Here is a 25,962-nt window from a genome sequence, read left to right as displayed (position 1 = left end):
GATACGTCAAATGCCGGTGTTTTGAGGGCGGTGTTAAACAACTGTGAGTTGAGTTAAGATCTGCTAAACCGCTCATTTTAATCCATTGTTTATTTTTGTTTTGTTCTTTTATTTCCACATATATGTTTTGCATGTTTAGTTTTAGTAGTGAGTAAGAATTCCAAAGTTGTTGAATCAGAGAATTACTGTAACAGGGAATTGCTTTTGGTTCAATAAAACCAACAACTGCGGAATAGACATTGTTTTGTGTTCAATCCAATTCACAGTTATATGGTTATTCAGAAATCAGAGCTAACCTCCTTTGGAGTTAACATCTGACATTAATACAGAGACAATATCATTGGATGGTGATAAGGAATAAGGATTTAAACTCTAATTGCAGTTACATTGGGGTTCTCACAGCTGCCGGATAAACCTCGTCGGTTAAAAGTCCGACCAGATCATTTATTCCAGTATAAATGAGTTCATAACAGCAAATTAACTAATGCATTAGTGGTATAAATACTTACAAGCTTATAGCTAACATCACCACCATTTGAACTATATTTTGTTATAGTGGAATTTTGAGTTGAATGGTTTATTATTTTAAATTATAATACCAAATTATTATTAATAATAATAATAAGCATATTCACACAGCTTCTGGCATAACAAAACAGTTGTGACACAGACAGTTCTTTATAAAATCAAGTATTAAAGCATGAGTGAATGATGTTACTTGGATAAATAAAGAAAACTAACCTCAGGATGTTAACTCTGCAGACTGAACTCTTTAGTATCTCACACAGATGCTTCATTCCAGAGTCTTTCACTCCATCGATCTCTCTTATCTCCACTTCAGTCAGATGAGAGGGGTTAGACTTCAGAGCTGAGGCTACAACTTCAACTTCAGCCTCTGAGAGTTTGCAGCCATTAAGTCTGTAATTAGGGAAAAATAAAGTAGTTCTAATTAAAGCAGACAACATGATAAACAAAGACTAAAATAGGATGACTGAACAGTGATGACATCATCTGATCTTCCCATCAGTGTCTGTGTTTGACACGATAAAATTAGTCTCTTCATTATCTTCAGAGGGCTGTTTGACAAAACCAAGATAACAGATTAAGCCAGAATTTTCCAGATATCCTGGCTAAATTAAGCCTCGACTCAGTTTCCCAAAAGCAGTAACATCAGTTACCATGGTGATTTATTCTCTCAGCTAGCATGCTCCAGACCAGGCTAACAGCCAGGCTTAGTTAATCCTGATGCCTTCTCTGTTCAGTCAGCGGTCACACTGATCAGAAACCAGTGAGTTTTCTCTATGATTCTGTTTTATTATCTGTGTGTTTTGGTATTTTTTATCGGCCTGCATTAAAATACCACTGATACACACTGACATTCAGTCAAGTACTTTTATTATTTAAACACTGGTTTCAAGGTGGATGAACATGTCTGTTCTCAGGACCTTTAGATCACTTCACTGTGATATACACTGGACCCCAGTGGTAACTTTATCAGACGTGATAATTTGGGCCCCTGATAGGAAATACAGGAGCTGGTCACATAATTAGAATATCATTAAAGGTATACTATGCAACCGGGGTTGATTTTCCAGCGAGGCTCCCCCCAGAGGGCGAAAGTAAAAGTGCACTGTCGTAAAGATGCTCAGCTGTTCTGGTTTCTCCATCAAGCCAGGCGCGGTTGTTTTGAGCTTAGCAGACAGGCGAACGCAACGAAAAGTCGAAAAAACGGCAGTACAAACAATGACTAACACAGTGAAGGTATGAACATCAAGCTTCCCGCAGCGCTATCTTGGCGAGGCGGCCGCCTCGCCAGTTTTATTATTATTATTATTTATTTTTATTTTTTTTTATGTTGGCGAGACGCTACCGCCGCCGCCTCGCCAAGCCGCAGCCGCGGCGGCCGCGTCTCGCCAACATAAAAAAAATAAAAATAAATAATAATAATAATAATAATAAAACTCGATATGCTTGCATGTTTATTTGACGTTAACACGCGGTTCTTTGTTGTTGCTTTCGCGCGTGCATATAGTGAATGGCAGGGCAAAAACACATGGAGTTCTCGCCGTAAAGCAAGACTTCTGTGTGTGCGGGCCGTGAGCTCTTGCAATTGCAAGTGCGGTATTTCCCCCACAGACCCCCAGGGCGGCCAAGAAAACCTTTGTTCGACCTGAAATGACTCATTTAATCATCCAAAACGGTATGGAACACATTAATTAACTGAAAAATGTTGCATTGTATGCCTTTAAAAAGTTTCCTTTTTTCAGTAATTCCATTAAAAAAGTGAAACATGTACATGTTATCACAATATTAGCATATTGTGATAAAGTTCATTTTTTTGATAAAACTTGAACATTCATATATTTTAGATTGCACACCAACAGAAATATTTCAGGTCTTTTATTGTCTTAATACGGATGATTTTGGCATACAGCTCATGAAAACCCAAAATTCCCATCTCACAAAATTACCAAATCATGAAAAGCGTCTCTAAACAAGCTATGAACCTAATCATCTGAATCAACAAATTAACTTAACACCTGCAAAAGATTCCTGAGGCCTTTAAAACTCCCAGCCTGGTTCATGACTCAAAACCACGATCATGGGTTAGACTGCCGACCTGACTGCTGTCCAGAAGGCCATTATTGACACCATCAAGCAAGAGGGTATGACACAAAGATATTTCTGAATGAATAGGCTGTTCCCAGAGTGCTGCATCAAGGCACCTCAGTGGGAAGTCTGTGGGAAGGAAAAGGTGTGGCAGAAAACTCTGCACAATGAAAAGAGGTGACCGGACCCCGATGAAGATTGTGGAGAAGGGCCTCCATGCCACGCTGCACTGAAGCAGTCATTTCTGAAAAAGGATTCCCGACCAAGTATTGAGTGCATAACTGTACATAATTATTTAAAGGTTGACTTTTCTTTTATTGGTTGGATGAAATATGCTAATTTTGTGAGATAGGAATTTTGGGTTTTTATCAGCTGTATGCCAAAATCATCCATATTAAGACAATAAAAGACCTGAAATATTTCAGTTAGTGTGCAATGAATCTAAAATATATGGAAAATAATGAACTCTATCACAATATGCTAATATTTTGAGAAGGACCTGTATATAGTATTCATTCATCACACACAGACTGATATAAGTATTTCAAGTGTTTCAAGGTTTATACAGGAATGAGTAACTCTAATTTAATGCCATAAACAAGTACCCATTCATGTATAACTGCGTATCTATCGAGAGAGAGAGAGAGAGAGAGAGAGAGAGAGAGAGAGAGAGAAATTTTAAACTTCAAAAAAAGAACCTCAGTCAAAAAGGGACCTCAGTTAAGTAATTTTTATCATTTAAGGAACTGAATGCAGTATTTGCAAGCCATACTCTGATTGGATGGACAGAAACCTGTCTGTGATTGGCTAGTGAGGTCGACAGTTTTTGAAGTTAGGAGCACACAGACAGAGTCGAGCGAGCGGAGAAACCATAGATATTATATATTATGTCTATGGGAGAAACAGCCGAGCGAGAGCACAGCTGTGTTGAGCGTGGAAGGATTGGGTCGAGCGCGCGAGCAGACATGGAACTAAGCGCGAGGAGGATAGTGGATTGAGAAGAGTTTATCAGAGTTGAGCGCGCGCGTGATGTTTAAACGCTGAATACCTGTCTCACTGCGCACTCAAACAAAATGCACAGATATCGCTCCAGAAGTTGGTATACGCAATGCTGACTGAAAAATAAGTGGGAATACGCCGTATAGCCGCGTATACCCTGGACTACACCACAGCCTGTCCGACTTCATGTGAGATTGTAAAGCTTTGACACCCATTGTGCAAAGCTTCATTCTTTTTACAAACACCGCAAAATCTTTCATCATCTTTACCGTCGACAGGCTGCAGCCACGTCCCGAACTCCTTGTTTTTAACCCATTTTCCCCATTCTCTAGCTCTTTCTCCTCCTCGTGCTTCTTTTCCGAACATAGTAAAAACATACGGCTTTGCGATCAACCGGAAGCAGTTCAGTGTGTTTGGCTCTGCTGCTGAATCAGTTATTTCTGATATAATATATCTAACGAAATTTTTTTTATGAACATATTTTTTTTAGAAACAAATAAGGCATTTAAAGCTACCGATAATCACATTTAATGACTTTTAATGCTTTTTAAGGCCTTAATTTAAAAAAAATAATTTAATGACTTTTAATGCTTTTTAATGACCCGTGGAAACCCTGTGTTTATTCCTTTGAATTTCAATGATTATAACAAATGAAAACACCAAATGTTGGTCAACTGACAAGAACATAAAAGCTGTGATCATGTACAGCACTGAATAATTAGTTGGGGCTCCTTTTCCCTGGATTACTGCAGCAATGCAGCAAGGCCTGGAGTCGACCAGTCTGTGGCGCTGCTCAGGTGTTATGAGAGCCCAGGTAGCTCTGATTCTATTATTTTTCTCTAAGATACTGAATCTGGGGTTTTCATTAGTTATCAGTGATAATAATTAAAATTTAAAGAAATAAACACTTGAAATATGCCTGTCTGTGTGTGATTAAAGAGTATAATATACTTTTTTAATGGAATTAGTGGGGGGGAAATGACTTTTTCATAATACTATGATTATATGAGCAGCACAACCAAATTTAATCTTCTTAGCCTCAGCTGAAGTTCTCCAGTCTCAACCTGTAAGGTAGCTAGAAATGTCCTAAAAGCTCCACAGCATACACAGACATTCAGATTGTTCTTTATTAAGCTTAATTAAGTGACTTTCAGCTGCTGACATGAATTTTATACAACCAGAATCCAGGTTTGGTCTCATTAGAGCCTGATAAATCCCCATCAATAATCTTCTCACTGCCCCCCAATCCTGTTCAGATAGACATTTAAACACATTATTTACTTTTTTACATTTATTTTAACTAACTCTATATGCTGATTCCATGTGAGATACTCTACAAGCTTCTATGTCCAGCTGAGTTAGTGAACGGCAGCCTAGACTCCATTAGCCAGCTTGTTAGCATCGGCTAGTTGCTATGCTAAGCTAGCGGTAAAACACAGTCCAAAAAGCTTTGAGTAGAAACTTATCTGTCTTATACCTCGGACTTAAGCACACTTACTCTCTGTGGATTATTGTGGGGACAAACCACGGCACAAATTACTGTTTATAGTCCAAAAACAAGCCAGTTTAACATGGAGATGTTGGTTTATTGCCGCCGAACCGGATCTCTGTGGCTTCTCGTGCTGCGCTCTCACCCAAACTCATGATACATTCAATGACTGCCTTTGCATAGGAAATTACACTTGTCACATGAACCATTATTAAAATGAAATACAACTATGCAACGAGATGTTTAAACACATTGTTAACACATTTTAAAGATAAACACTTTTAATGAAGCAATAATAAACAAATTTAACAATTTTAAACTATTTATTGTGTTTATGAATTTAGATGTTTATGTAATTCATGTTTAAATAAATTGCTTCTTGTTTACTTCATGGACTTTTTACTGCATCTCTTATTTATCCGGGTTACTGCGGTCTATTTCAGTCAGTCTAATTCAGCTTTTTAAAATATTTGGCACAGTTTGAAATATAAAAGTTAAGCTTTTGTTATTTTTTCAGATGTCTGAGCTTAAAATGAATCCCAGTGAGACTGAATGTGTTTAGACAGAGAGGCAGAGGACAAAATGATTCTTCAGAAGGAAAGATTCTACTTGTTGCTGTGTCCACAATCTTTAAATGATTTTAATTCCAGTTACTAAACCATCTCAACTAGAAAACATGTTTAGCTTTTGTTCTGTCAGATTGAAATGGTTAATTTAGCCTGATTTATAAATAGATTATTTTACAGACATCAGAGATGGCAGCACAAATGGGGATATTAACAGTGCAGAAAACTGAGAGGGAAGATGAGTAATGATTTCATATTTTTTAGTTAAACACATGAGGCTGACTTCAATGAACTCCTGATGTTACACAGGATTACCAATGTAACAAGGTGCCATTTTCTGTCCTCCAAAAATAAGAGCTTAACCATGGTGTTTGAACAAAGTCAGTATTTACTGCAGTACAGTAAAATAATTGGTTTTATATTATTTTATCATTTTTATAAAGCTGGTCATTTTTCTTTGCAGATCCTGGCATGAAGGGAGCATGCTTTCTAACAGACTTGCTTCTTTCTCTAGAATATTTGTGGCATTTGAGAGCTCACAGAAGGATGCACCGGACCTTGTTTGGAAAAGCTTCTCAGATTTCTGGACCAGATTGAAGGCCTCATCTAATGGCGCTCTACACACCAAGAGGAATCCTACCTAACCTGGAGGGACAGTCTATTGTTGTATAACAAGACCCTTCACAGAGTTAGAGCAGCATATTTTTCATCATTAATTGAAGAGAATAAAAATAATCCTAGATTTCTCTTTAGTACAGTTGCCAAACTTACCCAGAGCCACAGCTCTGTTGAGCCATCCATTCCCTTAGCTCTTAGTAGTAACGATTTTATGGGATTCTTCATAAATAAAATTGATGCCATTAAACATAAAATAATTGACATCCTCCCAAACATGATTACCTCGTCCTCAGTAAGTGAGGCAGCATTGGAGGAATCTTTAGAACCTGCGCAGTGTTTGAACTGTTTAGAAGCAGTAGAGCTTTCTGAGCTATCTAAAATTTTAGCTTCATCTAAACCTTCTACCTTTATGTTAGACCCAATCCCAACCAAGTTGTTTAAGGACATATTCCCTTTGATCAATGGTACTATTTTAGACATGATTAATCTATCCTTGGTAAATGGATATGTACCACAGGCTTTTAAAGTAGCTGTTATTAAACCTTTACTTAAGAAACCTTCTCTTGATCAAGATGAGTTAGTAAACTACAGACCTATATCTAATCTTCTTTTCTTATCTAAAATTCTTGAGAAAGTAGTTGCTAATCAACTTTGTGAACATTTACAAAGCAATGACCTACTTGAGGAGTTTCAGTCAGGCTTTAGAGCTCATCATAACACTGAAACAGCTCTGGTGAAGGTCACTAATGATATTCTCATGGCCTCAGATAATGGACTTGTGTGTGTACTTGTCCTGTTATATCTCAGTGCTGCATTTGACACAGTTGATCACAATATTCTCCTACAAAGACTTGAGCATACTGTAGGGGTTAAGGGGAAAGCATTAGTCTGGTTTAAATCTTATCTGTCGGACAGATTCCAGTTTGTTCATGTTAATAATAAATCTTCCTCAAACTCTAGGGTCACTTGTGGAGTACCACAGGGTTCAGTCCTTGGACCAATTCTATTTACTATATATATAGGCTTCCGATTGGCAAAATTATCAGACAGCACGGGATTAATTTCCACTGTTATGCTGATGATACTCAGCTATATTTATCCATAAATCCTGATGAATCCAATCAATTACTTCAACTGCAGTCATGTCTTGATGACATCAAAAGCTGGATGACTTTCCATGGTATGGGGGGGTGGGGGAAGACGTCTGGGGGGGGGGGGGCTTATGTTGTGTGAGCCTCACCTCGGACGGCTCCCTTCACCTCCTCTCCCACTTAGACATTGAGGGTACTGGGCAGTTGCCCGGAGGGGGTGTGCTGGCACCAGCTTCCTTCCGGAGGGGGGGTGGGCTGTGAACCCCCTTCAGCGCTCCCAGTTCTTAAACGCACTTGAGAACAACATGCAACAACACAACATCTGAGCGGGCGTAGGGAGGATCGGGGTCTTCTGCACACCCCCGTTCTCCGATGGCGGCAAGGAGTCTGGGGCCTGGAGGAGGTGCGGGCCACTGTGTCCGGGGTCTTAGCGGGGGGCTGCAATGGGTAGTAAGCGGCTTGCCAGGTCTGGGGCTGACGCCTCCGCTCCCCCCAGGAGGGGCGGGGGGCAGGGGTGGCTAGGGTAAGGTGGGGGAGGGAGGGGATTTATTAGGTATTTAGGGAGTGAGGGGGGCTCTGGCTGGGTGGCTCGTACGGGTCGTGTTGGCCCGCCCTCTTTGGGGGGCCCGGTCCGGGGGGCGTCTGGTCCGGGGGCAGGGCTGGGGGTCGGGCACAACCAGTCGTATAGTCGATTTGGGGTGACCCCCCCCCCCCCCCTGGTCAGTGTTGGATGCGAGTGTTATGTGGGAATGTGTGTACAGCGTCCTTTTTTTTTTTTTTTAATCTGTGTGTGGTGAGTGGGGCAAAAGGGAGGGATGGTGTGAATGAGTTTTCCTTTTTTTTTTCTTTTTCTTTTTTCCAGGTATGGGTGTGGTCCGCTCCCTCTCCCAAGAACATCTGAAGTCTCCGCTAGGTGCGGAGCCCATCCCCCCACGTCCTGCCCTCCTCCGCTGCGTTGGCGGGTGCCTTGGCCCTCTGGCGCATTGGTGGGCTTCAGGTTTGGGGCGGGTCCCGGGCGTGCGCCGGCCCATTCCCGGCGGCTTCTTCGCGGGGCCTGGCCCCCCGGGGGGCTGGGGCCCCCGTCGCGGGGGCGGGGCGCCCCTAGGGCCTCTGGCCCCCAGGGCCCATGGCCGGGACCACTTCAGCAGGGCTAGCTGCCGGCGGAGCCCATGGGCTCGTCCCCGCGGCTGTTGGGGGGCGTCGGCATTGCGGTGGCTCTACTCTTTCCTTGGGGGGGGGGGGGGGGTTGCAGATATCCTGTGTCGGCCCCTCCTGGGCGCCCTGCTTTAGGGGCCCCTTTGGGAGTCCGGGATTATGGGTCCCCTGAGTCCTGCCTCTGTGCTCGGGGAAGGCGGGCCTTTGGTTCTCCACAACCACTATCAAGCTATTTCCTTCTGGATAATTTTCACATAAACTAGTGTACTCTCACAAACTCCCACAGGTGCTGGGTCCCAGGTATTAAATGTTCACTTATATACAGTAATCTTATAATTTATTTATTTATTTATGTTCTTTCCCTTTCTTTTTTCAAGTATCACATTACACATGTCAGCTTACATAATAATATATATGATTTAGCAATGGCATCTAGGTGTAATTCGATTGTATCTGTTGCTTTATGTCTGTTGGTTGTGCTGTTCTTTTTGCATCTCTTTCAATGGTGATGGAGCAGACGGAGAAGGTTTTATCATTCTCTCCCTTTTATCTCTTCTTTCTTTCACCTCTACTCTTTTTTTTCTTTTCTTTCTCTTTCACTTCTTGTTCTTCCTTTACTCTCCCATTGTAATGTCCATATAATTTGAAATTCTCCCTGCAGGAATCACAATAAAGCTATTTACAAGCATAAATCAGGTAGAGCACTATAGCGAAAGCTGTTCGCTCCACTTGTAAAAGCAAAATCTGTCGAGCTCTATCTGGCATTGAGACATCAATTCCTATTGCCACATTACTAGACAGGACACTGGGGAAAAAAAAAAAAGCTGGATGTCTTTAAATTTCCTGCATCTAAATTCTGACAAGACGGAAGTTGTAATCTTTGGGCCAGAGTCCTCAAAAAATAAACTTCTTAACCAATCACTTAATCTGGGTGGCATTAACTTGGCCTCTGGTAATAAAGTAAAAAATCTTGGTGTTATTTTTGACCAAGACATGTAATTTAAATCCCATATTAAACTGGTTTCCAGAATTTCCTTTTTTCACCTCCGGAATATCGCCAAAATTAGAAACATTCTGTCCAGGAGTGATGCTGAAAAACTGGTCCATGCATTTGTTACTTCAAGGCTGGACTATTGTAATTCTTTACTATCAGGAAGTCCACAAAATGCAGTTCAAAGTATTCAGCTGATCCAAAATGCTGCAGCAAGAGATCTGATGAAAATCAACAAGAGGCATTATATTTCTCCAATTTTAGCTTCCCTTCATTGGCTTCCTGTTAAATCAAGAATAGAATTTAAAATTCTTCTTCTAACGTATAAAGCCCTTAATAATCAAGCTCCATAATTTATCAGAGCTCTGATTTATGATGAATTTTTCTTTTTGACAAAGCTTATGACTGGAGTGGCTCATGTTACTCTGGGCTGCCTTTGTAGTTTTGCTGCTATAGGCTTAGGCTACTGGACCATATCAGGATCTAATTTTCTCACTCTATTGAGTTCTACTGTTCTTCAATTATGCAGTATGTGTTGTCATTTCTGCTTTAACTTTCTGTTCTCTCTCTTTTTTCTTCATAGTAGGTACACCTGGTCTGGCGTTCTGTTAACTGTGAAATCATCCAGAGAAGACGGCTCACCCGCTATGACCATCTAATGTAGAATAGATTACTAGATCAATGTGTGCTTATGTGCTTTTTTGTCTCTCTTGTTGTGTCTCTGCTCTGTCTTCCGTAACCCCACTCGGTCGAGGCAGATGACCGTTCATACTGAGCCCGGTTCTGCCGGAGGTTTTCCTTCCCGTTAATGGGGAGTTTTTCTTCTCACTGTCGCTTCATGCTTGCTCAGTATGAGGGATTGCAGCAAAGCCATGTACAATGCAGATGACTCTCCCTGTGGCTCTACGCTTCTCCAGGAGTGAATGCTGCTTGTCGGGACTTTGATGCAATCAACTGGTTTCCTTATATAGGACATTTTTGACCAATCTGTATAATCTGACCCAATCTGTATAATAGGGTTGAACTTGAATTTGTAAAGTGCCTTGAGATGACATGTTTCATGATTTGGCGCTATATAAATAAAATTGAATTGAATTGAATTGAATAAATGCTCAACATTTTTTCAACATCTTTCCAGCCTTTTATTTGGTCTTTCTGGGTGATGAGATATATATATTTTTTTGTGGCCCACTCCAAAAGCCCCACAAAGCTAGATTTGGACTGTCCATGTCAGTGATGATGTTTACCACACAAAGTCCTCTGGAAGCTGCTGTCTCAGATATTTCTTGGATGATTGGCTTGTAATTTGCCCAATTAATGACTGAAATTGTAAGCCACCACTTGCTTCCATCTTGTTGTGCTTCCTGCTGACATAAAGACACATGCATGTGTTGCTGCTCTCCTCTATGCCCAGGCAATGTCACATCCAAAAAGCTTCCCTGTTCCCAGGTGGAGCTCCACACAATTCCTCCAGAGTTAAGACACCTGGTTCCAGCTTAATGTGTTAAAGTCTTCTTTGTTTCTGATGTCATGGAGAGGAAGACTGGTGTCCTGAAGCAGCTTGTAGCCTGTCGAGCACACTGAAAAATTTATCATCTGTTTTTCTATGTATATTTGCTCCATCTTATCTATATGCCAGCAGCCTTCATCTGATCTTTGGTAAAAATTTGATCCAATTTTTTTTTTCCATAGTCAAAACATTCTTTTGTAGGAGTGGATAAATTATTCTGTGTTAAATTCTCCTTCTATGATTTTTTTATGTGATTTTCTTTTTTCTTTTGCTTTTTAATTCCTCCCTCAGCTTTTTTCACATCAGGCCCCTGCTTTGTGTACTAAAAGACCTTATATAATAAAATGTTTGGTTATTTGTTTTTGTACAATGGACACGTCTATTTTATCACCTCATACAGTTTTAACTAGAAACAGTTATTTAAATTAACATATTCATGAATTACTAATATATAATAAATGCACAATAAACTGGGTTATACATACATGCAGTTCACATTTCAAAATTAGCAATACAATAGTTGTGTCTTCCCCAGAGAATACTTCATCCCGGGTCATCAGTCAAAACATCTACAGCCCCATATTTTCCTCAAGTTATTTAAATCATTTTTTTAATAATTTAGTTCAGCTCTAACATTCAGCTCCTTTTCCATCTGATACCAGATAAAACAGACTGACATCTGTTAAACCTGGGTTTAAGGAAATATAGGAGTAAGTCCTGAAATTAGTGATAAACAACAAGGTCTTCTATTGTTCATGATATGTCCACCAGAGGGCGCATTGACAGCATAAATGTCTTCAGCTCTTTCAAGTTTGATAAACAATTTTCTAATAAAATATATTTTTTGTGCAAAATAATTACAGTTGTTATAAAATTAACTGCATTGTGTTTGTGCATGCCCAAAGGAGCTGATGGTACGGATCGTGCTACTGGTGCAGAGCAGGTTGTGACAATCACTCTTCCTTCTCTTCATCTTCATCTTCACCCGGCGGTGTTGTTGTGCTGCTTGCTGGCAGCCTTCCGTCGCCATTAAAACGGAGCTCCATTAATAACTTCTCATTTCTTTGGGTACCGTCTGAATTTTCTTGTCCACTATGAAACATAACAAATGTCCACCTCCATGCCGGGCCACAGTATTCATCTGAGAGCTTCCATATAGCACTTTGGGTGGTCAGCATGACTGGAAAAGCACTATATAAGTTCAGTGGAATTCTGGCATACTGTTATACAAAATGTGATTCCACCCCTTAGCCAATCAGAGATAGTCAGGCTTCTGAAAAGACGCCTCCAAGTCGACTCGCTGCGATTGGAATCAAAGAGAAGAAGGCACTAGAAATGGTTACAGTTCTATTGAACCATTACTAGTGGGAAGGCCGGAAATGCGACCTAAGATGGCCTATACTGGAAAGTAAAAAAACTTTGCAAAATTGCAAAAAATAATAAATGTTTAATTTTTTGTTTAAATTGACACTTGTGTAACATTTGTTATCACTGTGTCATTCTTATCATGTAAATGGAAGAAGAAAAAGCGGTATTGGCTTCAAGTATCGGCTAAAAATAAATAAATAATCAGCCCCCTTATCTGGTATCGGTTTGCCTGATGTCAGAATAATCTGTATCGGCCTTAAAAACTTGTATCGGTCAACCTCTACTATATTCCATCTTTTTCATTTTCCCCGCACCCACTTGTATTCCTCAAAACTCACTTCCTGACACATCACTTTCCTCTAAGTCCAATTGTCACTCTTTGAGTTGTACTGCCTTTTTTCACTTCTTTATTCACTTCCATCAAAGTCTGCGCTCATCCCCTTAGCTGAGAGTTCAAAATGATCAATTATTCATTTACATCTCCAATTACAGAGACAATAGAGCAATCATGGTTGCTTTACCTATGCGGCACATTTTTACCCTAAATGTTTCAAACTATGTTTAAAACAGGTCAGTCATCCACTGCTGGAAAGTTAACAGTGCAGCTCAAAGCAACTATAACATCAGAAATATTCTGCTTAATACCTTGCCTGTCTGACAAAGGTCTGTCAACAGTTTTTGCTATCATAATAAATCTTCATAGTTTATTTTTCTTCCATAGTTTGTTGTTGTTGATGTTTTGCTTGTTCAGCTTGTTCCAATCTCTGTCCTGTAAATTATTCTGGGACATGGAGAACATTGATAAATAGATACATGACCAGATAAACAATGATGTACGCTTTTCAGGTAATTCTTTGGGTTTTTGTTGGATGAATGGAGACTAAAGTATCATCAGTGTTACCAGGGTGACCAAATATCCATCCATCCATCCATTTTCTGACCCGCTTAATCCCTCATGGGGCCTCATGTTTTAGTTTATCCTGTTAGTTATTAAGTTTTAGTCTTAGCTTTATCTTCTGGTTTAGGTTTATACTTCAGGGTTGTTTCTGTTCTTATTAAATCTGGGGTAGTTTCTGTTCCTGTCCACTTGTCCTGTCAGCTTTTTAGTTCTCCCCTCCTTGATCACTTCCACCTGGTTTTGGTTCATTAGTCCCTCCGTGCTCACCTGTCCGCCCGCCTATTCATACCTGCCTCAGTTCTCTGCACTTTGCCAGAACGTCTCTTCTCAAGCGAAGGGTAAGAGCCTCCCAGCTTTCCGTTTATTCTGTGTCCCTGCCTGTTTGCCCGTTTATTGCCCGACCTGTCTCTCCCTTCTGTCTCTGAGCCTCACTGATCCTGTTTGGTCCTGTCTACCCGTCTGGAACCTGCCCTGTCTGTCTCTGGAGCCTGGAACCTGGTTACTCTGGATTGTGTGCCTTGGACTCTGTTCTGACTGGTGTACCTCCCTTCCCTGTTGTGTCTGCTTATCATCATTTAACCAGCCCGGTCGAGTTTGGACCCTTTCAAGTCTGTAAAATAAAACCGTTTTTAAGCGCAGCTCTGAGTCTGGGTGAATATTGGGTTCACTCACAGCAAATTCATTACAGTACCTTCTGGCCACAAGAACATGAACCCATTGCGATTCGTTTTTTTTTTTGTCAGGAAGAGCAGCGCTCAGTGAGCTCGGCACTTTGACCAGCTTCCCGGCTCACGACATCCACTCACCGGTTCTTGTTAGTTGTTTTCCCTCTCGGCAGTTCTCTCCAGAACTGCCGAGAGTTTTTTCTGGAGGTCGATGCGGAGCTGGTGCAGGAGCTTCGTCCTGAGCTATTCCCAGAGTCAACCCAGTTTACCTTTACGGACGCGGAGGCGCAGGGATCACCACAGGCTCCGGCGGTTCCAGCCCGTCGGGAGGGATCAGCATCCCCGTTAAGTCTGCCATCTGGCCGCCGGAGGAAAAAATGACGGCCTTATCCTCCAGCTGTTCCGTGCAGCGGTCAGACGAGCCAGTCAAGCCACGATCTGCTGTTGTGTCTCAGTCTCTGCCAGAAGCCTCCATGGCTTCCACTACCACTTCCTGTCTGGCAGACCGGTGTCCTCCACTTTCCGGCCCAGCTACTCCTACAGTTCCTCCTAGTGGCACCTCAAATATTGACTATGTACCATTGGAGGATAAGCTGAGAATTTATGCCCCCATAATTAAGCACCTTAGAGATGCCCTTTTCAATCACTATTCACCTGAACTGGAGGCCAAATTAAAGGAGGTGGAGTGACACTATAGAACTGCCCTCCGGGCATTCTACAGCCGAGCTGCTCCGGCTTCCGAGGGTCCGGCCGACGCCTTGGCTCCTGTACCTGTCCCCAAGGGTCTGGTTGACACCTCGGGTTCGGTCCCTGCGATGGTGGGAACCCAAGTAGGGTCCCCACTGGCCCGTGAAGTGGGGACCCAGGTGGGTTACCCACCTGTTCATGTAGGTGGAGTCCGGAGAAGGTCCCCACCTTGCTACATTCTTGAGCCACGTCAAGGCACCGAGCTGCGGGTCCCTGACGTGTCAACAGGCGTCAGGCTCCACGACATAACAGTCAGGGTCTGAGGTCTCGTCAAGGGGCCAAGCAGCAGAGGCCCCCTAGAGATCCAAGAAAATCTGGGCTCTCACAGAAGCCTCTGTCTGCCCAAATGCTGCTTGATAGCCAGCTCAGGGAGTGGCTTCACTAGTTGTTCCTGCCCAACACTCTCCAGAGGTTGATCCTGAGACTCCTCGTCTCTAAGGGTCTGTAGTCCGGCGCCTTCCCCTGCCTGTAGTCCGGCGCCTTCCCCTGCAGTCAGGCGCCGTCTTCTGCCTGTAGTCAGGTGCCTCCCTTAGCCTGTAGTCAGGCGCTGTTTTCTGCCTGTAGTCAGGCGCCGTCCATTGCCTGTAATCTGCACCTTCCTCAGCCTGTTGTCCGGCGCTTTCCTCAGCCCTTAACTCAGCGCTGTCCTTAGTCCTTAAACCGGCGCCATCTTCTGCCTTTAGTCCGCCGCCAGGTTTTGCTTTCTCCCTCTCCAGGCATCGTGTCCCGAGGGTCCTGTTTTGGCGTTGGCCTCCGAGGGTGCTGCCCCGCCGTCGGCCTCCGAGGGTCCTGCTCCCTCATTTTTTTCCCTGTTTTTTCCCCTTTCAAGTCTGTAAAATAAAACGGTTTTTGAGTGCAGCTCCAAGTATGGCTGAATGTTGGGTTCACTCAAAGCAAATTCATTACACATAATGCTTGTTTTTTGTTTCACTCTGTCATCATTCGATAGCACAATGAGCATTATTTCCACATTAATATGGAACATTAATTTGATTTAATGGTGTTATGTATAACTTTAGGGTTAACCCATCAAGTGACTGATCGCTACAACGCCACCTAACTTCCAGGAGGAATGATTGCATTAATAAAATCCTAAAGAGTCCTAAAGATTGATTTCTACTGAGCAAATCATTCTTTAAAATGTTATCTTATCTAATAATGTTGTTTAATTCAGGATTTGCATTGTGCATGGATTGAAACAGGTATCAAATGTTAACAACTTCTTGAAGAGAAGTTGTCACTCTATTCTTTGTCTATGCAGAGTTTACTGTTAAAAGATCGCCAGTGCTCGAATATTTCCTTTCAACTATTTGTTATATCAGCTGTTTGGGCTGATATTCACTGGACAATACTTAACAGACCGAGAGTTATTTATTAAACATTAAATAAATTAAAACAGTGGGTAATGGCAAACAATTTTATGCTTCACTTTTAATTGTAAAGCACTTTGGTCCTCTTTATTAGTCATGCAAAGGGCAATATAAATGATTGATGAATATAAATATCATACAGCTCTTATGTTGCTATAATAATGTCATAACTTTTCTCAACAGACGTGATCAACTCTGGAGATCTGAAAGCTGCAGAGCAGTGAGATCAGCAGAGAATGAAGCCTTGTTCCCTCCTTTAACTCAGCCAAGGTCACTGATGTCAAACCTGTGATGGTTTCTAACATCACTTCCCTCACTCCACATGAAATGATCCACTGTGGGGACCCCAGATGTAGGAGACCAGAACAGGATGGAGCAGGTAGATTAGACAGAAGAGATGCAGAAAGAGGAGCAGGTTGAAGGTGGCTTGAGGAGGAAGCTGTGGAAGGTGGAAGAGGGAAGAATGCAATAATGAGGGGATGAAGAACATTAAACTGGGAGGATGAAGAGATGTGAGGAGAACAGATGAGTAGAGATAAGGTGAGGATGAATGGATTAGAGAGGAAGGAAGCAAGGAAATAATAAACGTCCTGCAGAGGACAGAGAAATAAAATGTTTGTAGTTACAGACCCAAAAACGTCCAGAAGCAACTTGAATAATGAAGAATAAACAGGATGACAATAGTGCTGAATCAGCATCACTCAATGAAGCCATCTGGACTCACCGAGCCTTTCTGCAGTTCCTCACAGCTGGAATCAGTCTCAGTCGTCCTGCTGTTGTTGTGTTGTACTTCTCCAGGTCCAACTCATCCAGAACCTCCTCTGACATCTGCAGCATGAAGGCCAGAGCTGAACACTGGATCTCTGAGAGCTTCTCTGATCTGTTCTCTGATTTCAGGAACTGTTGGATCTCCTGATAAACTGAGAGGTCCTTCATCTCCATCAGACAGTGGAAGATGTTGATGCTTCTGTCTGGAGAGACATAATCAGTGTTCATCTCCTTCAGGTTGTTGATGACTCTCTGGATGGTTTCTGGACTGTTCTCTGTCTGACCCAGCAGGCCTCCTAAGAGTCTCTGGTTGGACTCCACAGAGAGGCCATGAAGGAAGCGAGCAAACAGGTCCAGACGGCCATTTTTACTACTGAGGGATTTCTCCATGATTCTCTTCAGGAAGTCATCCAGAGATGTTTTCCTGAAGTATCCCCACAGGCTCTTGGTGGTGTGATGTTCCCCCAAGAATCTTTTCACCACCTCTGTGTTCCTGCTGGTGAAGCAGTGGAACATGTAGACTGCAGCCAGAAACTCCTGAATGCTCAGATGAACAAAGCAGTAGACTGCTTTCTGGAACATCACACTCTCTCTCTTGAAGATCTCTGTACAAACTCCTGAGTACACCGAGGCCTCTGTGACATCCAGACCACACTGCTCCAGGTCTTCTTGGTAGAACATGATGTTTCCTTTCTCCAGATGTTCTAACGCCAGCCTCCCCAGCTTCAGGAGAACTTCCCTGTCAGCCTTCATCAGCTCCTGTGGACTCCTCCCATGTCCTTCATGGTACTTGTTCTTCTTCCACCTTTTCCAGACCAGCTGGAAGCGTGTATTCATCTTCTTCTGACTCCTCCCATGTCCTTCATGGTACTTGTTCTTCTTCCTCCTGGTCTGGACCAGCAGGAAGTGAGAGTACATGTCAGTCATGGTCTTGGGCAGCTTTCCTCTCTGCTCTGTGGTCAACATGTTCTCCAGAACCGTAGCAGTGATCCAGCAGAAGACTGGGATTCCACACATGATGTGGAGGCTCCTGGAGGTCTTGATGTGGGAGATGATTCTGCTGGACAGCTCTTCATCACTGAACCTCCTCCTGAAGTACTCCTCCTTCTGGGCGTCGGTGAAGCCTCGTACCTCTGTTACCCTGGCAACACATGAAGGAGGGATCTGATTGGCCGCTGCAGGTCTGGAGGTGATCCAGACCAGAGCCGAGGGAAGCAGGTTCCCCTTGATGAGGTTTGTCAGCAGAACGTCGACTGATGACTTCTGTGTGACGTCAGAAACAAGCCGACTGTGGTTGAAGTCCAGAGAAAGTCTGCTTTCATCCAGGCCGTCAAAGATGAAGAGAAGTTTGTGGGCAGCCAGCTGCTCTGCTGGGAGCTTCTGGAGGGTTGGATGGAAAACATGGAGCAGCGTGAGAAGACTGTGCTGCTCACCTCTGATCAGGTTCAGCTCCCTGAACGACAGCAGAACCACCACACGGACATCTTGGTTCTCCAAGCCCTCGGCCCAGTCCAGAGTGAACTTCTGCACTGAGAAGGTTTTTCCAACACCAGCAACGCCACTGGTCAGAACCACTCTGATGGGTCCATGTTGGTCAGGTAAGGCTTTAAAGATGTCGTGGCACCTGATTGGAGAGTCATGGAGGTTCTGGATCCTGGAAGCTCTCTCCAGCTGCTTCACCTCATGTTGGGTATTAACCTCTTCACTCTGTCCCTCTGTGATGTAGAGATCAGTGTAGATCCTGTTGAGGAGGGTTCTACTTCCTGGTTCATCACTTCCTTCAGTCACACGTTCACATCTCCTCCTCAGACTGATCTTATGTTCCTCTAGAACCTCCTGCAGACCAACATCTGCTGGAACAGAGAAGAAAAGACAACTGAAGGAAAAACATGATTTAGTGATGAAGTTGGAGCAGAAACATCTGGAACATCAGGAGGTGTTATCATTAGAAGGTCTCTTAGTTCACATGATGTGATGCTAACCAATCGGATCCGTCCTTAGAACCAGAACCTTGTTAGATGGTCAGACAGCAGAGTTCTGCCTCTGCTTTGTGGCCAGTATCTGTTCACTGTCAGGATCTGATTCACAAAGCAGATCAGATGAAGAAATGCTAACAGAAACATGCAGCAGCTTTCAGCAACATGAACTCTTTAGCATCAGGTCACCATTGTCCTCATTTCTCTGTTTCTATCTGACCTTCTCCCACAAACACAGCAGCTACAGAAGAGGCAGAGAGACAGAAAATGTTTCCTGGCAGCATTTTCAGCCTTAATGAAGGAAATCTGGAGGAAATGCTCTAATCTGCCAGAGAAACAGCTCATTGGATCAGGCAGTGTTCACATTTCAGATGCTTTTCTCACTCAGAGACTGGATTGGATGTTTTTAAAGAATAATTTCAGATTAGAAGTGACATGGGACTGATTTGGCCCTTTAGAAGTAAACAACAGATAGAAATATTCCATGTTTCTACAAATATATCTCCTGTAATCTGGGATCTATTGTCAGAGTAAAAAAAGGTTTCTGTCTCTCAGACTTTCCTTCCCTCTTTCTGTAAAGCAGCAGTGCAGCAGGTTGTTTTCTCCACCTTTTTGTTTCCATGCATCAAAATGAGCAGCAGCTTTAAGGAGATGTTCAGTTTTAATGCATTTAGCACAAAGGGCTGAAAACAGAACCACTTCAAAGCAAACCCAATAGGTTGTTGGGTTGAACACAGACGTTACATTTACAGCAGCTGGAAATCCAGAGATTTAGGGGAGATAATTGATCACAGAAAGACTTTTAAACACTTGAATTTCCAAATCCCAACTAAAGACGTGGAATTAGTTCAACAGAGACGATAGAAGGAAGTTCTGATTGCAGATGTTCACCTGGAGCACAGCTGCTCTGATTGGCTGCCAGCAGTCCAGCTCCTGTTCTGAAGAAGTAAAACATGTAATCACTCACCTTCTCCTTACTTTAGATCTTAACATAAATAAACATTCCTCCAGATTTCTGCTTAAGTTTATAATTTGTGTAAATCAATATTTAAACAAATTAATGAACATGCATATAAACACACATTTACATCCCAACAATTATACCTACAGACTACGTGACCAAGACTATTGTACATGTGTGTATAACCAGGCCCAACGTTCCTTTAATGATTACTACTGGTTTATTGACTAACAGCTTATGATTATGTAGCTGTAAGTTAAGGTAAAATGAAAACTAATTTACTTTTAGTTTATAAACTGAAGACTGAGTCAATATTATATTTTTATATCTCTGCAGAGTCACATCCATCAGTTAGAAACTGGTTTCTTACTCTGAGTCTGAGGGTCCAGGTTCTGCACTAAAGTCTGGATTGTGATCTTTGGACCGGTCACTCCTCATAGACGGACAGCTGGATCCTGGAGGTTCTGCTCTCTGTCTGTGGTTCTGACCTCTGAAACACCAACATGTTGTTATTCAGATCACATCAATCAGTGAGAAACTCTGTGATAAAAACCAGAGAAGAAGCTCTGAACACAAACTGCTGCAGAGAAGCAGAAGGTTTAAAGATCCAGAGTGAAACATTCAGACGGTTCTGTTGGACCAAACTGAACATTATCTTAATAACCGGGTTCTACTGGTCTGGATCACATGGGTCCAACCAACACCTGCAGGACAACAGGCTCATGTCACAGTTTATTGGAGCTGATGAGATCAGATTTATATTAATTATCTACAAAGTATTTCTATAGTATACACTACTAATACTACAAAGCCCAGAAAGTTCTGGACACGGTCCGATTGATCACATCTAGTCTGAGAAGGTGGAGAGCAGAGGATCTGGTCCCTGATACCAGAACTAAAGCTGTTGATCTGGTCTGAGGAGCTGATGTGGCCGTCATTAAAGAACAGAACACATGAACGGACCATGAAACAGAACCTTAGAACAAGAACAAAGTTCTGGACAGACAGGAGACATTTAGGGAACCAGGAGAGTTAAAATGCAGTTTGGTATCAGAGCAGATCATGTTCATCAGAGCAGGATGTTAAAGTGAAAGCTGATGTTCAGAAGACAGAAATCAGTTCCTTTGTTTCCAGAGGGAGAGTTTATCAGAAGAAGAAGGATAAAAAGGTCCAACTTGATGAGAACAGAACCAAAATCAGAGTCAGGGTGACGTTAAGGTTGGTTTCATGTTGGGAGGAAATCTCTGAGTTGATGGAAAGTAAAGGAAGAGACGCCACAGAGCTGCAGAATGAACAGCTGCTGTGTGAGTTTTGGGTTCTGGTCAGAAAAAGTTCCCAGTAGGAGTTCATACTGGACCTGATATTTGTCCCTAAAAACAGCGTCAGCAGGAATTATTACTGGTCTCAGCTGACAGCTCTGATGGCCCATGGATAAAAACTATGTTTCATCCAGGAGGTTCTGGCTTTCATGGACCGGTACCGCTGGTCTGAAGGCACCAGTCTGAACAGTGATGAGCTGGGTGGGAGGAGTCTTTGAGGATGTTTGTGGCTCTTCTGATGCATCTGGACTTGGTAACCTCCTGATGCATCAGCAGAACCACAAGCTGAACAAGGTCCAAACCAGTGAGACGCTGAAGATCCACCAGTTAATGTTCTAGATATTATATCTCTGTGGAGTCACATGGATCAGTTATAAACTGGGTTCTTACTCTGAGGGTCCAGGTTCTTCACTGAAGTCTGGAGGTTCTTCTTTGGACCGGTCACTCCTCATAGATGGACAGCTGGATCCTGGAGGTTCTGCTCTGTCCTCCTTTAGATCATAATCCTCCATCTTCTGGACTTCAGTCAGCCTGAGAGAGAAACCAGAACCAGTCAGTTCCCAGTGGTTCAGGTCCAGTCAGTGTCTGTAAAGCAGAAAGCTGATTCCCATCATGTGTGTAGAGGACCAGAGGAACCTGAGTTCAGCAGGTACCATCTGGGTCTGGATTGTCCTCTCCTTCACTACTTCATGCACCTCCTGATGTCTGCTGGCTGATCTCCTCAGAACCATCTGGAGAAGTTCTGGTTTATTTAGAAAATGAGGCTAAAACTGAGAGTGAAACCTTTTCAGGTCTAAACTGGAATCATGTTCCAGGTCTGTAGAAACATCCAGAGTGAGGTCAGATGTAGTGAATGAAGGAGGGAACATTTCCTCTGAAGTTCTGATGTGTTGGTTCTGAACACAGCGGCCTGCTCACATGTTGGAGCCGGCTCCTGTTAGAGAGCCTTCAGTTAAAGCAGCGCTTCTGAAATCTTTCAGGTCCAGACCTCCTTTAGAGGAAGATGTTCTGCTGGTTCCTCTGCTGAGAGTCAGAACCGCTCAGAAACCAGAACATAAAGAGAAATCAGTGAAAACTTCACTTTTTAACATTTTAACGTCAGTCTGAACATCAGCATCACCTGAGCATCAGCTGAGCAGCAGCAGTTACCATGGTAACATAGCAGACAGACAGCTTTACCTGCTAACAGTAACATGACTCCACAGCAGAACCTCAGAGAACACTAACTGGACCTGTCCACCCAGAACCAGCTGGACTTTAGTTTAAAGATAGAAACTTCCAGCAGGTCCATTTAGAACCTTCAGTTTGTAGCATCTGAGAGGCTGAAGCTGCTGTTACTGAAATGTTCTGATGATGAAAGAGTTCAGTCAGTCTCACAACTTCAGGCCTGAAAGACGAACATCGGGTCACAGCAGGCAGGAAGAACAACCAGTTCAAAACAAGAAGGAGAACCAGACTTTGTGTCTGAGCTTCCATCTTTAAACCTCAGATTTGGAGCTTTGCATCAGAACCATGATGTCATGATTTTAGACTTTTGATTTTGTTTGGACTAAACTGGACTGATTATCTCCATTCACTCCATGCTGCATCAGCTCAGTCACCTCCCAGCCTCCACTCAGCACCATCATCAGCTCCACCTGCTGACACTAATTAATGTCACTCTGCTCACCTGTCTCTCTGCTCACCTGTCTCTCTGCTCACCTGTCACTCTGCTCACCTGTCTCTCTGCTCACCTGTCACTCTGCTCACCTGTCTCTCTGCTCACCTGTCACTCTGCTCACCTGTCACTCTGCTCACCTGTCTCTCTGCTCACCTGTCACTCTGCTCACCTGTCACTCTGCTCACCTGTCACTCTGCTCACCTGTCACTCTGCCTACATGTACCGGCCTCATCCTACCACTTCCTGCCACAACGTCTCATCTTGTCCTGCTGCCTGCATGTATTGTTCTCCAGTGTCTTCTCGTCTCTCTGCCTGTTTATTCCTTGGACCTGCTCATGCCCCGCCCTCTCTAGCTTGTTTAACTAGTGCTTGTGTTCACTTCCTGGTAAAGGTCTCTCCTGGATTCTTTGTGACTCCCTCTGCCTCACTGGGAACTCATCTGCAGCTTCTGGTCAAGTCTTCCTCTGCAGCTTCTGGTCAAGTCTTCCTCTGCAGCTTCTGGTCAAGTCTTCCTCTGCAGCTTCTGGTCAAGTCAGTCTCCACCTGCTGCATCTGGTCATCTGCTCATTCCTGCTGGGATCTCCTGTCAGCAGCCTTCATTCTTCTCCTCTTCCTCTCTGCCTGCCCCTTCTGCCACTATCACACATTTAATAATAAAACTTTTAAACCCTACGCTGTGTCGGCTTGAACACTTTTATACGTTTGTACTTTTTTGTATTTATTAGTCCTCATTACCTCTAAATCAGGGGTGTCAAGCTCCAGTCCTTGAGGGCCGGTGTCCTGAACCTTTTAGAGGTTTAAAATTGACATTAAATTTCTGACAATTAGGCGTTTTTGTGATTTTTTTTCCTTTGGATTATTTTTTTAAAACCTAAAACATGGTTTGCCTGTCAACTCTTTGATGAAACCCTAACAGTGAGAGAGAATCTGAAAATAAAGTATCAGCTTCATCATGATGGTATCGATCCGATATAGACATGGTATCGATATTATCAATATGTTGGATCAATCCACCACCCACTTGTTCCCAGTATAGAACCTCCTGTGGTTCACTCTTCATCCTTCATGATTATTTAGCTTTAAGTTAAAAAGAAAACTGACTTTTGCTTAATACACAAAACAACATTAAACATCTAATATTTTATTATATCTCTGCAGAATCACGTAAATCAGTTAGAAACTGAGTTCTTACTCTGATTCTGAAGGTCCGGGTTCTTTATTGAAGTCTGGAGGTTTATCCATGGACCAGTCACTCCTCATAGACTGACAACTGGATCCTGGAGGTTCTTCTTTATTCTCCTTTAGATCACAATCCTCCATCTTCCAGACTTCAGTCAGTCTGAGAGAGAAACCAGAACCTGTCAGTTCCCAGGGATTCAGGTCCAGTCAGTGTCTTGATCCTTCCACAGTCCATAAAGATTAAATCCACTGAATGGAAAACCAGGAGAAGTTAACACTAACCCTGACCCAGGATATTCTCTTTGTTCTGTTCTGCTACTAAACGGACCCTGAACCCGTCTCTCCTGATCTGATACCTGACTATCACTGACTCACCTGAAGCTCCACCCACCTGTCAAGGTTTACCTGTGTTTAAACACCTTTCTTTTAATTTCTTCTTCTCTTTGTATCAGCAGTGAATTGAGCTGTAAAACACTACGGTCAGATTTAAACTTCTGGGTTTTTAAGTCTGGAGGTGACTGCTGTCACTTCTTCTGTCTCTCCTTTTTCCTCTGAGGTAAACATCCACCTTCATGCTGCCAATCCTACTTCAAGGTTCAAGGTCCAATGTACATTTATTATCTTAGGGGGCAATTGTGTTTTACAGCCAGCAGTAAAAAGACAGGAGAAACTAAACACACCTTCAACATTCATGTGGTGCACCTAAAAATGTCACCCCATGTTTTTGGTTGTTATTATGTATTTGTTTTTTTATATATTTATTTTGTAGAAACAAAATAATTTTCTGTTATATTTTGGCATAGCTGGTTGCCATATTTTGCACTTTCCTGAGGAATAATTCTAAAAATGTAACAGTAGTAAGAGGGAATCTTTGATCGGGGGACGCGGTTTCCGGGTTGGTTTAGATGACGGACTTCCTGTTCGCGTCAGACGTAATCTGGATTCCGAATGCAAAGCATCATTGATTCACTGCTGTTTTTATTTCTCAGGTATGTACTTGGTGAAAACACTCCAAACTTATTCTGTGAACTTATTATATCCTGTTGTAATAGATTGTACTGATACAGCTGATATGTATATTTACATTTAATGCTTTTAAGCTTTATCCGCCGAGAGTCTTGATTAGCAAAATGCTAATGCTACGTTGGTGACGTCTCGCGAGACTTGTTATGTTTGTATTGGAAATATCGCGAGATTTCGTAAATCCCGGTTATAAATGTTGAAATGCTTTTCTTTGTAAAATAATCGGTTGATATTATTTTGAGATGGTTAGTGAAAGAGGTAAACAGTGCACGTTGATGCTTGGCCCCAGTTAATATGCATTTACATGCTAGTGCTGTTTGATACACTATATTTGTGTCATCATAATGTTTTGATTTATGTGAAAGACGGGAGATCACACAAGGCTGTACACTGTGACCTGTTTACTTGTTTAATAAATGAGACGTAATCTGGATTCCGAATGCAAAGCATCATTGATTCACTGCTGTTTTTATTTCTCAGATTGCGCATTCACTGTTGCTGGAGTCCTGATACTCAGGACCTGTAACATTCATACAGTTAAATACTAAAGTTTAAAACATGTAAAACTGATGGTTTGAGTGACTTTCTGAACCAGTTAGTTCTGTGTGGCAGCAGCGTAGATCTGCTGACTGATGGGAGCAAAACAAGGTCTGTACTTGTTGGACGTCTTGAAATGGATCCGAATTTTATCAGTGACCGAACCTCGTACAGTTCACTGAAGTCCTGAAAGGAAACCATAAAGTCGTAACCATAAATCTTTATAACACTCCAATGAGGAGCTGAGAGATGCTGTCACAAAGTGGAAGCTGCAGCAGCCAAACACGACTCTACCTGTGGCCACAGATAATGCAGCAAAGATTGGAAATGCAGTCAGAGAAACTGTTGAACTGGGACCCCAAACAGGATGTTTTGCTCTCACAGTGAATCTAGTGGCTAAAAGGCAGTGTCTGTTAACAGGGTGTCCCGCCTTCTTGGGAAAGTTGTCACCTTTATTCTCAG

General features: G+C 42.6%; 1 protein-coding gene across 1 annotated transcript in view; it reads right to left on the bottom strand.

Moving 5' to 3' along the window:
* LOC118561490 (NACHT, LRR and PYD domains-containing protein 12-like) overlaps positions 1–24,221 on the bottom strand; it is a 90,632-nt gene extending 66,411 nt beyond the window's left edge. The window contains exons 1-8 of the mRNA XM_036133612.1: positions 23,954–24,221; positions 21,492–21,632; positions 20,153–20,272; positions 19,713–19,759; positions 19,566–19,576; positions 17,703–18,696; positions 16,802–17,621; positions 742–918 (exon numbers count right to left, since the gene is read on the bottom strand). Of these exons, the coding sequence (XP_035989505.1) occupies positions 742–918; positions 16,802–17,621; positions 17,703–18,696; positions 19,566–19,576; positions 19,713–19,759; positions 20,153–20,272; positions 21,492–21,632; positions 23,954–24,081 (2,438 nt within the window). The 5' untranslated portion in view covers positions 24,082–24,221. The remainder of the gene's footprint in view (positions 1–741; positions 919–16,801; positions 17,622–17,702; positions 18,697–19,565; positions 19,577–19,712; positions 19,760–20,152; positions 20,273–21,491; positions 21,633–23,953) is intronic.
* Positions 24,222–25,962: the final 1,741 nt, after the last annotated feature.

The sequence above is a fragment of the Fundulus heteroclitus genome, unplaced genomic scaffold, assembly GCF_011125445.2.
Source record: "Fundulus heteroclitus isolate FHET01 unplaced genomic scaffold, MU-UCD_Fhet_4.1 scaffold_65, whole genome shotgun sequence".
NCBI lineage: Eukaryota > Metazoa > Chordata > Actinopteri > Cyprinodontiformes > Fundulidae > Fundulus > Fundulus heteroclitus.
This window is presented reverse-complemented; position numbering and strand designations above follow the sequence as displayed.